This window comes from Condylostylus longicornis, unplaced genomic scaffold (genome assembly GCF_029603195.1).
Source record: "Condylostylus longicornis isolate FDR11 unplaced genomic scaffold, ASM2960319v2 ptg000072l, whole genome shotgun sequence".
In the NCBI taxonomy this organism is placed as follows: domain Eukaryota; kingdom Metazoa; phylum Arthropoda; class Insecta; order Diptera; family Dolichopodidae; genus Condylostylus; species Condylostylus longicornis.
The window spans coordinates 3453900-3467093 of record NW_026578040.1 but is presented as its reverse complement, the minus strand read 5'-3'; the positions used below and the strand labels follow the sequence as shown (position 1 = coordinate 3467093).

The following is a 13194-nucleotide window of genomic DNA, read 5'->3' as shown; positions in this document are numbered from 1 at the left end:
TTTTCATATAAAACTGTTGGTCAAGGTAAATAACCTCTGACATTCTTATCTGAGATCCACACACGTCCCAGGATTCTAATGATTTTCATCAATATTTGCTCCCTAAATATTCTATAAGTACATTATATTTTATTATTTGCTTCTTGTTATTTCAGTTTTTTGGTTTTCCTAAATAAACATTATTATGGAACATTTCAATTTGTAGAGTAAACTATAAGTACCTATATAAAATCAAAAGCAAACGCTAGCATCCCTAATTGTAGTTCTTACATATAACTCTTATATTATATATTGTTTATGTATTTAGTATTCCACTTATAAGAATATCAACTTTAATACAATATTCTAGTCAAAATTGTACAAAGTGAAAAATGTATTTGTTGTCTTTAATAAATAATCTGATGATGGAAATACTACCAAATTGAAGTTAAAAATAATGAACCATTTAAGATACCTGAAGAAAATCAAAACTAGAAAAATCTATATATTATATTTATATATTACATATATATATCTTGCGTACATAGAAATTTTGAAAAATTTTAATTTTAAGTGCTTTTAACGACTTCACATCATGTAGAATTTAAGAAATCAATTAAAGGTTTTGTGAGAAACATATTCAACTTATTCAGTTCAGGTTATGTGTAATTTAGTTTGGTCAATACATTTAACATAATTTTTTAATAAACTACAACTTGTTCGGACAGTAACTCACGCTGGAAGAACTTTAAAAATGCTTGTATTGCAAGACTTTTAAAGTCAATTATAAAAATGCTACCATGTCTGAACCCATATACTTTAAATTAGAAAGAAAATTTAAATTTTCGTGAAAACTGATTTTTTATCATGACAACTAGAACAATGAGTCAGATGAAAGATCTTATATGAAGCATGAACTTACACATCGAAGTAAAAATTACACTAAATAACTTTAGTGTTAATTATCTATGTGGTTGCCAAAATTGTCCTTCCAGACAACTAACCTAAAAATTTCAATTCAATAATACGTTAAAATCTCAATTTAATTTTTTACCTTGGAACCATTTAACTTTTTCTTTAATACACACTGAGAATTTAGTTTACAATTCTGTTTCGGAATTTTTATAGTTATAATTGTTTTACGTTTGTTCTGTTATATTCTTTACTAAATTATTTAATTAATACTAATATAAAAAATTCTATTGTTTGAAATTTATTCGAACACATACGATTAAATTTTCAATAAAATTTAATTAAATTGTAATTGTAATTTATGGAAACAAGTATTTCACTTTATTTCATTGCCATTCTTTTTATACTTACACACTATTATAAAAGAACTGTGCAGGGTCAACTAAAGCAAATTTTTAAATTCTTTTAAATTACAAGTTTTCTAATTAAAGAAACAAATCTTATGACTGAGAATAAAGAAAAACTAAATTTATTACCACTTTTCTTTAATTAAACGAAAAATTTTCTTACCAGCACACCTGTACAATGTCAACATAAATAGTATAATTTTTTTTTTCAAGGCTTATAATTTTCCTGTTTCCGTTCGCGGTAAAATTCTTGACAATCACTTTAGTTCCACTAAAAAAAATTTTACCTCGAATTTTATAAATGAGAATTTTAAATTCTATTTTCTTTCCTATTTTCCAAAAAATAGTATTTGAGATTAAAAATAGGAAAAAAACGGGTGTTAAGAATTTGGACGAGGAAAATTCTTAAGAGAATTTTAAATTATGACAAAAACAGTTAACAAGGATAATGATTTATTGTCTTTAAAAAGAAGACAAAAACAACAACAAATCTCTGCAATTTTCTTTCCTTTTCGATGGTTTTTATTTTTGGAATTTTCATTTTTATTTCATTTCAGTTTCATTTTCATTTCGAACTCGAAGTAACACTAAATTTTGTTGGACGTATAATGAAAAACAAAAAAAAAACAATGAAAAGGATATTTTGTTGATAAGCATAAAGTCCACCTAAAATACCAATTTAATCCACTAAGAGGTTTAAGAGCTCAATACAAACCTTATATGTCAGTGTACGTAATAAAAAACCTGCCAAAATGTAAAAGTACGAAATAAAAATATAAAACTTGAAAGACCCTTGGAAAAAACTATAGTATATTAGTACACCAAAAAGAATTAAAGACATTCTGGGTGAATAGTAGAATAAGAAATTTAGATTATGAAGAATGGGAAAAATGAAAAATAAAGTAAGTGGTCGAAGTTAAATACATCTGGCGAATTTTTCTCATAGAACTTAAATATTTGATAAATATTTTTCTCATTAAATTTCTAATTAATTACCAAGTTTAATGAAGAAATTGATTTTAACGAGAAATTGATTTTAGGTTGTAGAGTAACAACTTTTGATTATAACGCCGATTTCGATAGTTTTTTAAGTAAAAGCTGCTAAAATTGTTTAAGTTCAAAAGTTTTCGCAGCAATATTGGTAAATAAAAACGAGTTTTCCAGACTTGTGTCATTTATCAAATGGATTAATACAACGCCCTTTAATACAAACCATTTTCGGATAGTTACTGTTTATTTTATTTTATTTTTTGTTTTGTAATGTTTCTCTATTATACAAGAGTAGTGTTGTAATTGTATTAAGAAGGTTCCACACACTATTTTTGTCTACAAGAATTTTAAATGAATCAAAATTAATCCTACTAACACAAAAGATATTCGTTTTTACTGAAATTTTTCTGTGTAACCATGAAAAAGAGAAAAATTTTCCAAATTCATAAAGAAATTTGTTATAATTCTCGTACATTGTTCTTTAAAATCCTTTCTTTTAAGAAAATATCCTTTGCTTTTATGATTACTTTTTTTATTTTCTTTTTATAGGTACATATCTGTTTTACTATAATGGTCGCTAAATACACAAAATATTGCCTTTTGATTGTACAAGACTAAAGTTCTTTGAAAAATTTCATCATTTACTTTTCGTTTACAATTTTTTTTTTCTAAATAACTCATATTACAGTTTAACGGCACTGAAAATGAAATGAAAATTGTTAAGGTAAAAGTAAGTTGTAAGGGAAAAATATTACTGTGGAAGCGATTTAATTTAATATTAAATTTTATCTATCTGAAGGTTATTTAATTTATGAAAATTTTTTGTAGTCTCTCATTTATGTATAAATTGCTTTGAAATATTAATGAAAATATTTTAAGGATACCGGAACAAAAAAAACTTTAGTCATTAAAGACTTGAAATTAAGTTTTTTGATAAATAAATAAGAAATAAGGAAACTATATGGAAAGAACTTTAAATTCAGCAAGTTGCATTTAAATAAATTAGCATTTTGAAATTTTTTAATGGTTACTTAAAACAACACAAAATGTTTTTTTCAAAATTGAATTTCTAAATAGAACACTGTACAACTAATTAGATCAACAAGTAAAGTATATTTCAGACCTACTCATCTACTTATACAAAAATGTGTGTGATTTCGTTCAAATAAATGAATATCAATTAATGGCATCTCTCTTAATTAGTTTCTTCTTCGGGTATAGCTTCAAACTGAGTTGATCTAATCTAAGCAAAGATCTCACATACTTTAAGTTTTTATATTGTAAGTGGCTTAAGTTGATTTTATCAAATGTATTACCAGTTGTCGAACTACACTTAACAAAAAATAATTTTGAAAATATTTCTGTTACTACTTTGTCGACATATGCGGCAAGCTCTCCTATTACGTAATTTTTGGGATTGAAAAATTTTTAATTGTAAGTTGAATCACATTGCATGAAGTTTCATAAAATAAATCTTCTTTTTGCCTAATAAAAGTAACGTTGAATGAAGTAAAAATTACACTAAATGAAAACAGGTGAGAAAAATAAAATCTACATAATATATCGAAATATTACGTTTAGTAATAGGCTATCTTAGCTGTGTTATTACTGTATTCGAAACGTTGTTGATATTTAAGTTTTTAAAATCAAACACTTAATATAAAATTTGCGATTAGGCCTGGAAAAATTTCTTAGTTCAACAATAAAAATTTAAAAAAAAAATAAAATAATAAGACAATTTCCTTTTCCTGGCCGTCGATTTTTTTGCTTAATCCAACATTAAAAGTTTTTAAAAGATCTAACCGAACTAAAGCGGAATGTCCTTAAAAATTCATGCAATAAAAATATTTTTATTCTTTTACAAAACATGCAATTTCTGCTAAATTAAAAATTAACACCATAACTACGTTAAAATGCATAATAATTGCAAAAACCCAAAAATATTACTAATCCTTAATTGTTTTTGGTAGTAATTCAAAGTTAATACTTTTTTTTTCACAAAATTAAGCAGTAAAAGCAGAAAATCGATTTCATAATAAAGATTTTCCAATTTACAAACTCTTTATCTTCTTACATATGCAAACTGCAGCCATCCAAGAATGCAATATTTAATTAAATTTTTATTCTCATTACTTCCTAATCTCTTCATTTTATATTTTCCAGTTAAAATTAATTAAAGTAATTTTTTATTTTTCATCTTTTTAATTGTAATCTGATTATTTATTTCACCAGTTTTCGGAAAATTCCATCCATTTTAAAATGTTTGTTAAATCCCTTTACTCTGCTATGCATTTAATTTTTTTAATACAGATTTTAGAGTATATTTTTACTATTACTAAAAATCTTTAGAAATCTAAAAAAATATCCTTAAAATGAGAGAAAAAAACGAATCCTTAAAATCATATGACTTCCTGATTTTGAATATTTTTATTTAAAAATTATTTGACTACTTTTCTTTCACTTTATTTTCTTCCTATTTTATATTTTGCCTTTTTTTTCTGTTTGTAAGCTCTTTTGGGTGAATTTTAAATAATAAAGTAAAAAAATCTTGCATTTAAAATTTCATCATATCATCGTACAGCAAACTAATCCTATATCCTTAAAGTTCTCATGTATACACTCTTATGTTATACTTTCGTATATTCATATATATTATATGTATATTAAGAGTATTTATGTATATACTAGTGCATAATATACTTTTACTAACAAATTTATATGCAGCTAAAATAAATAGATAAAAATAACATTGTTCCCATACCTTAAAATTACAAAAATATAAGGATTGAATACGTTTTATAGTTGCAGTTAAATGTTAAGATTGAATACATTTATACCTAGTTGCAAAATGTTTGCACGCCATTGTCAGTACTGCTCTAATTGCATAAAATACTTTGTGTATAAAATTGTAATTACATAATACATATCATATACACTTATATAAATGTTGGCAGGAATATAGGATCCTATGTATAGTAACTACACATGTATAAAACAGAATTATATTAAAAACGATAATATTTCCTGTGTTTTTCACTTAATTAAATATGCATGGAATAGGGAATTGAATTTGTTGCAAAACCTTGCATAATAAATGTATTAGAATAATTTTAACCTGAAGTAGACATTAAAAAGATTTGGTAATTTTAATACGTTCGCATATGTAAAAATTCAGATTTATTTAGTTATTATTAAATAATCGAGCCTTTATTGAAAAACTATTTTATTAGTCACAAACCTTTCACTCAATTTTGTGTTTTTACTCCTTTAATTGACCTAACTAACTATCTTATATGCTTATATTTATAGAAAGTACTCATTTCGTAATTTAAGTTTCAATTTTTATACGAATTGAACTAAGAGCAATAATTTGCAAACAAACTAGTTCTAAATAATCAAATCAGATGCGTTGCATAAATCTTTGCATACATTGAATTGGTTATAAGAAGAAACAACTATATTTAACGAAACCTGTTATTTATTATACCGCGACTGGAACACAAAATGCATGTAGTTAATACAAAATTTGAAAACTGAGAGGAACATATGCTCCTATTACCATACAACCAATTTTAAACTGAATATATTGCAAACATGCATAAGTAAAGAAACATGAAAATTGCATTTTTTTCTCTTTTGTTTTTATAATGTAGTGGTAAAAACCTTGATATGTAATAAAAATGTTGTAAAAACTCTTTTGCAACTTAAATCAGAATTTTTTTTGTTGGTAAAATGATAAAATTGTCGTAAATTTTCTCATCGTTTTTTGTAAAATTTCAGAACAAGAGCGTAAATAAATTTGAAAATTTTGTAAAGCATAGCGAGTAGCAAATAACAGCGAATATGTATTTCATCGAAATCACGTGTTAAAAGAAGTTATTTAAGAGAATTTTATTACAATTAGGTCAAATGCATTGCATGTTTTTTGTACGTTCTTATGTTTGCAAGTAATTAACTGAAATTGAATGATTTTATTAACATTTTCTATCAATAGCCAAGTAATATACGTATGTACATAGAATAGATTAAATTTTCAAATCTTATTAAAATGAAAACACAATATACATTTTGAAATAATTGCAAGAGATGCATGGTTACTTTGTTTCTATCTAGATTTTATAATACAAATTGATTTTTCTCTTATTTAAAAGCTATTAAGAGTAGATAATTCAAATGCTGTTTTCTTTTGACATTATTAATTTTAGTTTTCGACACACAGAAATTGAGAATAATATGCAATGTACTACAAAAAAAAAAATTATATTATTAGCTTTGTTAATTAAATGTGTACGCATTTGTCGACTAAAATTTTGAGAAAATTGCATATGTACAGGCGTAGAAATTCGTAAATGTTTTGTTTGCTTTTAAATTATATTGTATTACAACAAAATTTTGACAACTTTCCCATTAAAATTAAAAAATTAACAGGAAGTTCAAATCTTAATTAAAGTTAAAAAAAGTAAGTAATGTTTTTTGTTTTATAGATCACCACGACGAACATAGATTTCATATCATAGTACAAAAGAGTTCTGTTTTCTTTAATTGATTCAATAAAAGACTTTTGAGTATAATTTTTCTTTTCTTCAACTTTGAGACCGAAAACACTTTAAAACCTTGCTCTCACAAAAATTTTTGAATTAAACTGTAAGAAATCTTATACACGAATCATGCTCTCTTACTCTTTCTTATTTTACCCAACTGGTTGTTGCATCAAATACGAGTTTCCAAATTTAAATAAATTTTATAATGTTTTTAATGGCTATGGCAAACAAAAAACGCAGACAAAAGACATGCGCTTTTAAATAAAAAAAAAAATATAATTAGAAATTAATTATTAAAAAAAAACCATAAAAAACAAATTGTTTACTTTTATTTTAAAAAAAAAAATTTTTTTTTAATTCCTTAAAACAAAAAATTCATATAGTAAAAAAATAGCATTTTTCGCTGTACTACGTGGGTCTAATTTTGATTGCATATTTAAATTAAGAGAAACAAACATGTTTAATGAATATATTTGTATGTATGTTTGTGTATGATTAAAATAAAACTTACCACCATATAAAAGTTGACGTTCAAAATTTGCTGTTGGTACAACTATTAAAAACACAACTCCAGGCATTTTACAATACAAGAGGCTTTTTTTGTGATATTTTTTAGTTTTGCTGGTTTTTCAGTACACGTTATATTTATGTTAAAAATCTGCTCTGTTAACTGCTGCTGTTGTTCTTCTTTCGTATTTTGGCTGCTTTTCACTTATATTAATTTAAAATATAAATTTAAATGATTTTTGTTTTTATCTCATACAAAAAATCTGTATTTTCTTTAATTTTGTTTTTTTTTTTTTTATTTTTCTGCACTTGTTTCTTCTTTAAATTGTGTTTTAAACACTAACGTCCTTGTTTATTTTTATATGTTGGTTTATTTTTTTTTTCTTGTGTCCTTCTTTATTGTTTTAGTATGTTTTTCATTTTACTGTTTTGTGTCGTATTTTGCGATCTGTACCTTACTATTATTATATAATATACATAAAATGTTTTTTAAATGTTTTTCCGGAATTTAACAATTTTTACCGGTTATAAACTTGTATAAAATTTACAAAACAAAAAAAGAAAGAAAAACTAAAAAAGTAAAGTCAACAAAACAACATTTTTCCCGCCAGTGTAAATTTACATTACAATATAGAAAAAATAACAACAAAAATAAACGTATGTGCATTAAAGGTAAACGTATATTCATACAGGATGTAATACAGGATATTCATATAGGAAATAATAATAATAAGTTCAACTATTATGTGACTTATTTTAAATGTTATTATGAAAAAAGAAGTTGTCTACTTATGTACACAAAAAAAAAATATTTTCGTATCTCGTTTAATTTTAACTTTGCTTTTGCATAGCCGAAATGTAATCTTTAAATGAATAAATTAATGCTTAAAACTGCAATTTTATATTTTTTTTTGTTTTTGAAGGCTAGAGGCAGAATTCAAATTAGAAGCATACAAAACTTTGGTCAAGTGCAGTGTTTTTTTGAAATTTAACAATTGTACCGAAAATGAAACTAGAAGACTACATGAAATGAATGGGGGAAAAAAATTATTTTCGGAAATTAAAATTCTACTCGATGTTTTCTAATTTAAGAAAGCAGCAAATGAATTCCTATTTAATAAATGCAAATAGAAACCAAACGCTTGTGTAATTTAAGAGCTTTATTAAAATTCTGAATTTTATTAAAATAGGCAGTTCTCATGATACATCAAAAATATCTATTAAAATTCTGAAGATGTACAATACTGATAGTAGTAACAATGATAATAACATAAAAAATTTGTTTTGCAAAATTAAATATTAGCCAATAAATTTCAATGTATTATTATAAGAATTTGACATTAATTTTTTATTAAACCTAACTCTAGAGTAGGACAAATAAATTAGCTAATAGGAGCCATATACCATCCGATATATTCCATTACGGTCGAAAATGAGCAAAATTTTTGTTCGAAACATAATATCGAATATGATCCGTTTAGGAGCTCCAGAGATTAAAAAGAAAATGGCAAAATTTTAATATACCTAAGCTTTTTCGTTTATAACTACTATTTCAAACAAACGACAAAAATACCAAGTAGGTTCCTTACGAAAGGTCTAGAATACCGCATTATTTGCTTTTCTTAAAACATTTTAATGGTTATGATAAACTTTAAAAATCTTTCATAGTACAGGAGATATGTCAAAAGGAACTATTTGTATTTCAAGATTTTAAAGGTCTTAATAGAATGTACTTAAAATCAAAAAATTATCCCAAAGTTGTTCGGCGCTGACCGGGGGGATGTATTCCCGTCATAATGTCACACTTGTCCCAGACCACCATCGGAGGAAACGAATGGGCAAATGAGTTGACTAATGTGACTTAGCCACGATCCATGTACATGAATTCCTTTCAACCATGTACATTGGAGATTGAAAAATTTTATTAATTTTCTGTATTCTGTACTGTATATCCTTAAAAAGAACGTATCCGTTATTAAATTTTTATTATAATTTTAAATATTGCATACTTTTAGGTAACAAATATTATACATTTTTCATGTATATCTACTTAAATTATGTGAGCATTTTCAAAAAAAAATTTTTTAATAAAATAAAATTATACTTAACTAGCGCTAATAAAAAATTTTTCAAAAGAAGACATGCTGCCTTGTTACCACCTTTTTCTCATTGAAAACTGAAAAATTTTAAATTTTTTGAAATTTTCAAAAAAAAAAATCTTTTTTGAAGAAAGTATAAAAATTTTGATTATCCAAATTTTGTTTTTAAAAACTAAATCATTCAATAATTTGGCAGGAATATTGTTTGCACATATACATGGGTAAAATTAAAACATTCGGTTCAAATTATAAACTTAGAGTGCCCACTTTATCAATTAATCTTTATATCGCTTAAATAACTTTATTCTAAAAGAAAATTAATTTGACAAAAAATTAAATGTTTTCCGAAAATGAAAATTTCCTTTTTGGTATTAAAGTCTTTGATATTTCAGAGCATAAGTACCTCTTACAAAGATTCAATTCATAATATTCTTCATAATTAAAAGTTTTAATAAAATGTTTGAAATAGACCTAATTGAATTATTTTTTCATATGATAAATGTTTGCCTATTTTTAAATCTAATTTAAACTTAATTGAAAGTTTCTCAAACATATAGGTTTTATTTATACAAATTGTTCGTCAGAGTTATCGAATTATTTGAAAGTTTTAAAATAAATTTTTATATAAAAACAAAAAATGCTCAAAATTGACACCATATCCGATAATATGCAATAGAAATATAAAAAAAATTCAAGCTTAAATTACAAGTTAATCACTTCTGAGAATGAACAAATTAAAGAATTTTGATTAATTTTTCATAAAATACAACTAAACTCGCTTTCCAGTAACGTAAAAGACACCATTATAATTACAAAATTAAAAAACAAAAAAAAATATTAACAAAATTTCCCTTTAATTCACACCAACTAATTTAAAAAATTATTTAACAAAAAAAAAAAACTTTACTCAACAACCACTTTATTTCTACTAATTTTTTTATTTAGCAAATTCTTAATAAATTGTATCCTGAAACTATCATTAAATTATCCTTGATATTAAGTAACTTAAACAAAGCATAACAAGAAAGTAAAAACAAAAATAACAGAAAAAAAAATATTCAAATCACATCCATAAAACGAACTCGAAATTCCATTAAAAACCGCTTGATTTTTTTATGTATTTCTTTTTTAATTTTTATGAAGTTACGCTCCCTATTTATCAAAAAAAATTCGAAAATTTTTTGACTATGAAACGCGGAGAAAAATTTTTTTTTCTTATTAAAGAAATCGAATTCAAGTTTGTGTTCGAATAATGGCAAAAACGATTTAACTAAAAGCGAATAGAGAAAAATTTTCACTAAAAAAAAGTAAAACAGAAAACACGTTCAATTCAATAGTTTTTTTTTATTCTGTTTTGACGTAAAACTTGTTATTTGCGCAAAAAGTACAAGCAAAAGTTAAAAAAAAAGTACAAAGTACGAAAGAAAAAATCGAACGTGCGGTTCGCGATCCTTTCTTTTTTTCTATGAAAATCGAAAAAATTCAGTTAAAGCTAAAAAAAAAAAGATTGAAGAAATTCAAAAGTTTTATCGAACACAAAACAAGAAAAATGAGAAAAGGCAAAATGTCTAATTTTTTTCTCATCGAAAAAGTTTTTATTTTTATCGTTTTCTTTTGGTTCTTCTTTTTGTATACAAACACTTTCCTCCCTTTTAAGTTGAAACTCTGCTCAATCCGAAACATCTCTCATTTTAATATCTGTTTTTTTTTTATGATTCTCCCTCTTGCCTGTTCTGAAAAATTCTCTTTTTCTTTAATCATTTTAGATGTTTTTACTCATGCTACATACACTACTAAACAAATATTAGCGATGACGTTATAATTCTAGTTAAGCTGTCATCATGCTAACAGAATTTTAATTTTGTGACTTTGAAGAGTTTTTCTCTTATATTCTTCCCTTTTTTTCTAGTTTTCATTTTAGTTTTTTTTCATATTGATTTGCTAATTAAAACCTAGTTAGAACAGAAAAAGTTTTTACTGCGATCTATCTATATGTATCTATGTATGAGTTGTTTTCTTTTTACTATGATAGTAGAAAGTATAAAATATATAGCAGCCTTCTCTAAATTTAATTAGGTTCTTATTTACAATGATTTAGTAATGTTATGTTATAACAACAGGAAAATATTGTTGTAAAACACAAAAATTCTGATAAGATTTTCACCAAATCCGTTAGTAATCATTATAAATATTGTAACAATGCAAAACGAATGAATGTTTTGTTTTATTACTAAATAATATTTAAGGCGTTTATTGAATGCTAATTGATGAAATCAGTTCAAGTTTAACTTTTTAGTATCTAATCGAATGATTTTTGATTTGCTTTCAAAATCGATTTGATGTTGTGATAAATTTTTGTATATTGTAAGCAAAAATTTAATATTCTATTGAAGTTTTGCATATTATACTTTTTCCCAGAAAATTCATATTATAAGCAATGCTTTCCTACTTAAGTTTATTTTAGTATTTTTCATTGCCCCGTTCTTCTTATTTGAATGTAGGTTAGATGTAACATTAGAGGGAAGAAAAAGTTCAAAGTTTTATTAAAAACTTTTAGATCCAAATTGAATTTAATAGATCGCTTTTAGGAAAATCTCTTAAAGTAATTTTATTTCAGAAATAGAAAAAACAAAAATATTTTTTTTCTATTAAAATTATTTTTTTTTTACTGATTTTACTTGTTAAAAGAAAAAGTTTTACTTGTTAAATGAAAATTAAGAAATCTCAAAAGGATTTTGCTCTAATCCTGAAATTATAATTATTATTTATTTGATTAGATTGAAAACTATGAAATTATATACAAGAATTTTCAATATTTTTAGGAAACAAGAATTATTAATTACCGGATCAGCTTGACAAATGCAGTTAGTTTTTCTTTTTCTCTATACTAAAAGAAATCTTTGAGTACAGTGGGGACTGATAATTTTACAATTTAAAAATTTATTTTTCTATTTAATTCAATATGGGTTATATGAGCAACAACAAACAAAATTCAAGCTTTAAAGAACATCCAACTTCAGTTTCAAGAAATTTTGATACTGAAAAGGAGTAAGGGTTTAATTTGAGGTGTCAATTTTGTATGAAAACAATTGAATTGGTTGATTGAAATTAAAATGAAAATTCAAGGTAACAAAAATCATAAAATATTGCTGAGCTCTTTTAATAAACACATGATACAAACTGTTACAAAAGTCTGAGTATTATTTTACAAATAAATATTCATTCAAACGTTGTCTCTATCTCCTAAATCAACATTTTAATTTAACTTCAATCAAAGGAATAATGCTTTAATTAAAATTTAAATTAAGGATACTATTAATATAATTGAATAGCAAATATTTTTAAATTATTTCATATTAAATGGTTATTCGTTTTTATTCATTTTCCCTAATGATGACTTAAACGAAAAATATTTTTTAAATAACCATAGAAAAATGTTATTTTTTTTTAAATTACCTGTATAATACTCATTTATCCAATTTATGTTCTCTTACCATAAAAAATTAAATAGAAAGAACCTTTAACATAATAGAAAACACAAAAAAATAAACTTGTTTTAAATTGATCATAAAAAAAAAACAAACAAGAAAAGAAAATAATATTGTTTTACATAATCGGTAACTAACAGTTTTTCTAAATATCCTTTTTTTTTTCTTCCTACACACATCTTAATGGCTAAGCAACTTGAATTTTTAAAATATCTTTTCTTATGACCTCTGCAACACAGTTTCTGTCTCGTCATTAAATATAATTGAATAA

At 24.2% G+C, this 13194-nt stretch overlaps 1 protein-coding gene across 2 annotated transcripts in view; it reads right to left on the bottom strand.

The window, feature by feature from the left end:
* LOC129612499 (uncharacterized) overlaps window positions 1–10752 on the bottom strand; it is a 108794-nt gene extending 98042 nt beyond the window's left edge. Inside the window, exons 1-2 of one of the 2 annotated variants that reach the window (XM_055526142.1) lie at window positions 10343–10752; window positions 7341–7794 (exon numbers count right to left, since the gene is read on the bottom strand). In XM_055526142.1, coding sequence (XP_055382117.1) covers window positions 7341–7407 — 67 coding nt within the window. In that variant the 5' untranslated portion in view covers window positions 7408–7794; window positions 10343–10752. The remainder of the gene's footprint in view (window positions 1–7340; window positions 7795–10342) is intronic. The other variant, XM_055526141.1, reaches the window with a different exon arrangement.
* Window positions 10753–13194: the final 2442 nt, after the last annotated feature.